At 32.0% G+C, this 7,096-nt stretch overlaps 1 protein-coding gene across 1 annotated transcript; it reads left to right on the forward strand.

Annotated features, from left to right (window-relative positions):
* On the forward strand, positions 658-6,411 carry LOC109359473 (alanine--glyoxylate aminotransferase 2 homolog 3, mitochondrial-like). The gene is made up of 7 exons (XM_019604152.1): positions 658-948; positions 2,229-2,459; positions 3,237-3,407; positions 4,477-4,620; positions 5,107-5,512; positions 6,029-6,142; positions 6,263-6,411. Exons 1-7 carry the CDS (start codon positions 706-708, stop codon positions 6,391-6,393), a joined length of 1,440 nt encoding a protein of 479 aa, XP_019459697.1. The 5' UTR covers positions 658-705; the 3' UTR covers positions 6,394-6,411.

Consider the following 7,096-nt stretch of genomic DNA (forward strand, 5'->3'; position numbering starts at 1 on the left):
ACTAATATTTCTCCTTTTCTCGTTATCTCTTTCTTTCTCTTCACTTCTTAGTCTAGTTTCTACACTTTACAATTTAAAAATTAGAAGGATGTAGCATTAAAAAATTCAACTTATGTTAGCTTTCATTTAATAATTGATAGATAAATAATATATATTATATTAACAAACGATACATGCATTTAAAAAAGAGTGGAATCCTCTTACTTTATGTTTTTTAAATTTACCCTTCATTTTAGACATATCTAATAATTTAGATTTACTTACTGATTCAAACTATTGAATTTCTTTAGAATTGATGGTTATGATATAAAGTAAGCTTAAAAAACATAGAGTAAGTGAATCTTCCCCTTTAAAAAAAATACACATTTTTCTTCTTGCATATCCCCTTATAGAATGTGAAGATTCTATTGTCTACATTCATGGGATTTGATTTTCCAAATGTGCAAAAACAACAAATGAACTAAACAAGGCTAGGTTCTTATTACCAATTAAACCTTACACCCTTCATTTCTCATTCACCATATTCAGACACTTTCTCCTATTTTTACCACAGTGATTCCAGGTGTAGTAAATTTTCCACCTTGCCACGTCACCACCATTTTCTCTATATAAACCACACCACTTCCTTTTCTTTCTCTCCATATTCTTCCTTTTCTCTCTCTCTTTCTTCACCAATCATTATAATCCCATCACCGGCGACGGAAAATGACGGGATCGTTTGCAACGAAGCTTGTCGTTCGACGATCATCGCCACTGCATCGGTATTTATGTCAACGTCGTATTTCTCAGCCGGCAACGGCGGAGAGAAGGAAGGAGGTGCTGATGGCGCCGGAGATGCCGCCGTTTGATTATGTTCCTCCGCCGTATACTGGTCCTTCCGGCGATGAAATTATGGCCAAACGCAAGGAGTACCTCAGCCCTTCCCTGCCCCATTTCTATCAGACTCCGGTGAGGATGCACCGTGGGGATCATTTATCATACGTTGTTACTAAAATAGTAACTGCTATTAATTCTTTTATATATAAAACAAAAACTTATAGATAATAGTAATATTGTGTAGAAATTACCATTAGTTAATTCACATTTCTTTTTGCCATGCCACTTATTTTTGCATTTTAAGTTGAGTGTAATATATATGTGTTATGTAAAAATTATACACGTATTTCTATCATTTATTTGTATTATTTTTAATATCTATATATTTTTCCTCTTTTAAGTTATTTGAATCAATTATTTAATTAATTTTGTATTTTAATTATGATAATATGAAAGTTTTAGAATCTCCACATTATCAACATCATTAGGAGATTGATAATAATAATAATTAGGCAATAAATGTCTCTTTTGAAATAAAAAATGTATGAGTGTATACATTGTGTGTATAAATATATCAATTACTGCTGAAAAAACATAATAGAAATGAATGATAGAGACCGTATATAAATTTTTACATTAACATTGCATAAATATTATATTAATATGTTAAAATTTATTGTAGATTGATGTTGTTTTCCTTATTTTTTTAAATTAAGTTACTGTTTTAGAAAATTAAGTAGTTCCCCGTAGGACAAGTTTTAATTACCAAATATATTTAACTATAGGACTTATTTTAAAAAATTAGAGCAGGTCAACTTTTAAGTAGGGATAGCAATAAAAATTGAACCCGTGGGTACCCACCTGAACCAAACCCGAATTTAGCGGGGATACCCATTGTGATTGGGTCGGGTTTTACCTTGGTTTAAATTTCGGGTTCGGGTTTGGTATATCCAAGACCCTAACCCAAACCCACACCAAAGTAATGTGATTCAATTTAAATTTCTATCATGTAATCATTATTTTGTATTTCTAATTTTATTTTATATACCATTAGATCTTCAAACATAAAAGAAATGAAATATTACAATAGAAAATAGAAATCTTAAAAAAAAGTTACACGAAAATAATATCATATTTTTCTTAATACATTATAATTTGTGGTTTCGGGATGATATTTTTATTTTCTACCCCGTTAAGTTTGGGTTCGGGTTCGGGTTTTGAATTTCGGGTTCGGATTTAGCTATGTGCAAACTCGATCCCGACCCGTCCCGTTGCCATTCCCAATTTTAAGAGTTAAATAAAACTGTAAGATCAAAATACTAATTTTACATAGTACTTAATTTAGGAATGATAATGATAAGTAACTATATATGTAATCAATAATGATAATGATCGTGTGTGTGCGGGTGCAGTTGAACGTGGTGGAGGGTAGGAAACAATACCTATATGATGATAGGGGAAGAAGATACGTAGATGCATTTGGAGGGATTGCTACTGTGTGTTGCGGTCATTGCCACCCTGATGTGGTCGCAGCAATAGTGGAACAAACTAAAAAGTTGCAACATTCAACAGTGCTGTATTTGAATCATGTTATTGCTGATTTTGCTCAAGCTTTGGCTTCTAATCTTCCTGGTAAACTTAAGGTATCTTAACTTTTTAATCCAACTTCTTATTACTACTATGATAGGTAATAATCATGTCATGATTTAATATGTTTAATTGTTTTTATTATTTATTATGTTATTTTTTGGGTGAACTAGAGGGAGATGGTTTTTTTATAAATGAAAGGTTTCAATTTGGTTGGCAAAAACCTGAAATGTTGGTTAAAGTTTGTTGTTTTTAAAAAGAAATTGAGTTTTGCTAAATTTAAAGAATGGTGTTGAGGTTATTTTGTTCAATTTTAAGGATCAAGTGTAATTTCATGTGTTTTTTCATCAACTTGTTTAAGTCTTTTTTTCTGAAAAATGTTAAAAGGTTAAATAAGTCTCTACAGCTTGAGTGATCGAGTAGAATCTTAATCTTTTTTAGAATACAAGGACCTGATTAAAAATTATAAGGTGGGAGACTTATATAAAAAATTTAGTAAGCTTTTAAAGAGAAAAAAATAGTAATCATCTTTATTTTGGAAAACATGGTTTTTACGATAAGAGATGTGACAAACATTCTCTTCTCTTGATGTATTACAATAAGATGTTTATTTGTGACTTTTTTTTAAATGGTACTAGAAAATGTGTTGGAAAACATAGTTTTTACAATAAGAGATATTTGAATCATTTTCTCCCTTAGTATACTAATAAAATTAAATATAAGAACTAATTTCCTAACTAAGAAAGAAAGTAATAAATATTAATATATCTGAATATGTTTGAATCTTTTATAAACCTTATTTATTATTATTTGTGTCTATTATTTATTGGTAGGTGGTATTTTTCACAAATTCTGGAACAGAAGCAAATGAACTAGCAATGATGATAGCAAGGTTATACACTGGGTGCCATGATATAATATCACTAAGAAATGCATATCATGGAAATGCAGCTGGGACAATGGGGGCCACAGCTCAAAGCATATGGAAATTTAATGTTGTACAGGTATATATATTTGGAGATTAATATATATGCATATGTAACTATTTATGCACACACTCAGTATATTATCCCCTGAATAATGGATAATATAGTAATAATATATAAAACTAATATATGAAAAACATTTTTTTCTCATATTAGATCAAAACAGAGTCTTTCGATAAGTGTTCACTTAGAATGAAGTTGACATAGTGGAGTGGACTAATATATCAAGGTGGATGACGCATACTTTCACTCAACTTCATACACTCAACTTGTGTGATAGCAACCATGAAAGTGAAAGGTTTCGTTATTGTTAATATTTCTATGGAATAACGGAAGTAAGAAGTATGATAATGATATCAGTGGTAAAGTGCTGTGATGATGATTTCTCGTGACAATGAAAGTATGGACAGCTATGTGGTGTCTTATTTAGAAGATAATTCTATCGTGGCCCAAAAATATTATATTACTTGTTTGGAAGGGGGAATATTTTTCTTCCTTACCAATTCCATAGTGAATTGATATAGAATACCCAACGGTGTGGATTTAGAGGTAACAAAATGAGCTGATTTGGTCTGAGCCTAATAGTTGTGAGTTTAGGCATTAAAAGTGTTCCTAACTGAATTTGAGTTCAATTCGACTCAAATTTGGTTAGGCCATAGGCCGATCTACTTACTATACAAAAAAAACTTATCTGATCATGTAAAAAAGCTGACTTGCTATCCAATTTAGATAATCATTTATTCGACCTGAATAATCCTATACTTTTTGTTCTAGTCCAACCCTGATCAAACAACCCTAATAGCTTGCTCTAGCTAGACTACTAACCTTCAGGAGTTCAAGCTACAACCAGCATAGGGTTGGGCTAGTATGACTCAAACAAAATCAGGTCTATTTGTTCGGTTTGATTAGGTAGAAAGCCCAAATTGACCCATGCCATGCCATGTCAAGTAGCCCCGTTTAGTCAAGTCAATGTATTATTTTGATTATTAGATGTTAACTTTCAAATTTTAAAATAATGCTTGTCTTGTACAAACACAATAACAATGTTTCTCTAACATGTTATTAATTTTGCTGATGTTGCCAACAGAGTGGTGTTCATCATGCAGTGAATCCAGACCCTTATAGAGGTGTTTTTGGTTCTGATGGAGAGAAGTATGCAAGAGATGTCCAAGATATCATTAACTTTGGAACTTCTGGAAATGTAGCTGCCTTCATCTCTGAATCTATACAGGTATCCCCATCTACCTTAAGCATCAAGGATCCAACCTCATATGAAACAATTGGCAAAAATTAAGACCCTTATAAGAGTTATCTCTAAAAGCCTTACATATATAAGACACTTATTACTACTAGTGTTAGATACAAAAGTTATCATTGAATACTTTCATGTTAAAAAAGTGGCTAGTAGTATTAATGGGATGAAACAATGTTTTTTAGAGTTAACTTCAGATTTGAAATTGCTGAAATATATTTTAGTATTTTGGGTTAATATTATATTGGATTAGTAATTAGTTTAAATTCACTTACCTTTTAGTTGATTAGTTAGTTGTTAGGTTAGTTAGTTTTCTTTCGTTTTATGTATAAGACTTTCATTGTAACTTTGTCAATGATTCAATATCATTGGATTCATTGTAATTCATTCCATAATCAAATATACAATCATTTTCTTGCTCTTCAATTTGTAATAGTAACTTGATGCTGCTTTTGTGTATGATAGGGAGTGGGTGGCATTGTTGAATTAGCACCTGGTTACTTACCTGCTGCCTATGACAGTGTTAGAAAAGCTGGAGGTCTTTGTATTGCAGATGAGGTTCAAGCTGGGTTTGCTCGCACCGGAAGCCACTTTTGGGGATTTGAGGCACAAGGTGTTGTACCTGACATAGTCACTATGGCCAAGAGCATTGGAAATGGCATTCCTCTTGGTGCTGTTGTAACTACTCCAGAGATTGCACAAGTATTGACTCGAAGAAGCGACTTTAACACCTTTGGTGGAAACCCTGTTTGTACTGCTGCAGGATTAGCTGTTTTAAAAGTAATAGAGAAAGAGAAGCTTCAAGAAAATGCTTTTGAAGTAGGGTCCTATTTGAAAGAGAGGCTCAATGGACTCAAGTATAAATATGAATGTAATCACTCATCCTTTCTCATTCCTTTAGCAATCTTAGATTTCTGCACAAACATACTTGAATTCATTCTAAACAAGGGTCACAATTTTTGTTGGTATCTCTCACCCTATGAGTAAGGAATTAATCTCTTTCTAGGCGAGTGGTTGCCCAAGTGTTTTAAATTGTGGCCGCGATTGCGGTTATAGTTGCGGCTACTGTGGTTGCGATCGTTGTGATACGGCCATTGTCATGTAAATTATTTTGTGAGTAAAAAAATATTTTTGATATCGATGCGGTCTGATGGAGACCGATGTGTTGCATTACGATCACATCATTATCAATTATGGATTTATGGTGTGATGCGGTTGCGGCGGTTACTGCAATATTTGGGTCGCATCATGTGATGTGGTAATTGTGGTCTGCAATTTGAAACACCGGTTACCCCTCGTAATAAGTTTCGTTCTTATGAATCATCGAAAATTGACATTTAGCCTAGTATGATACAATAACTGTGGACTTGTTTGTTTTCTTCTGTAGTAATTGGTGATGTTAGAGGAAGAGGAATGATGCTTGGAGTTGAACTTGTCTCCGATCGTGAACTTAAAACACCAGCAAAAGCTGAAACACTACAAGTTATTGACCAAATGAAAGGTAACTTCTTATAATACATTAATGGTCTCATAATAAGTTTAAGTTACTATATACTTTCTCTTTTTTGGAAGATTGGAGTACAAGTTACTATACTAACAAGGTGTTATGATTTTGGCACAGAATTAGGAGTGCTAATTGGAAAGGGTGGTTATTATGGAAATGTGTTGAGAGTAACTCCTCCACTATGTTTCAACAAAGAAGATGCAGATTTCCTCACAGATGCCATGGACTACACATTGTCCAGAATGTGAATCTTAATTCAGATCTTCAACTGTAAAATAGATGTCTACTTTAATTTTCTTGATAAGTAATAAAATTGTCTTACTTCAACCTCTCTAGCAAGTAAATTTTATAATTTTTTACATGCAGATCTAGACCTAAAGTGCCAACATCTCCTTCTTAATAACTATTAATACACACCATTCTATAACACTAATTCATTTAGAAATGATTTTTCCATACAAATGACCTCAAGAATACTAAATGATAATGTCTTAGTCAATTTAGTAACTTTATAATAAAGCTTTATGTCTAGTAACTTTATAGAGAAGATGAACAATTATGACTCACAAAATCATACATTTTTATCTAGTAGTCTATGAATATGAAATTGAGTTAAATACATTACCTCAAATATATTAATCACCAATATCTTGGTTATATTAGTAACTCGTCAAAATAGCTCTATGTCGAACAACTAAATAAATAAGATGAAGATATATGAACTGTTAAGCATGCTGCATGCATCAATGTCTAGTAGTTTATATTAACAAGTTTGAGAGTTATTTAATTAGTTTAATGTCTGACAATCAAAATGATAACATGCATGAAGTGACAAGTTGATATAAATCTATGTCTAGTAATTATACCAAATTGATGAGTTGCATAAAATCAGAATTTACAACAAGGATTTCTCCAATATTTTTGTTCACAATTCATACAATAAGATGATCA

Source organism: Lupinus angustifolius, chromosome LG11 (genome assembly GCF_001865875.1).
Source record: "Lupinus angustifolius cultivar Tanjil chromosome LG11, LupAngTanjil_v1.0, whole genome shotgun sequence".
In the NCBI taxonomy this organism is placed as follows: Eukaryota; Viridiplantae; Streptophyta; class Magnoliopsida; order Fabales; family Fabaceae; genus Lupinus; species Lupinus angustifolius.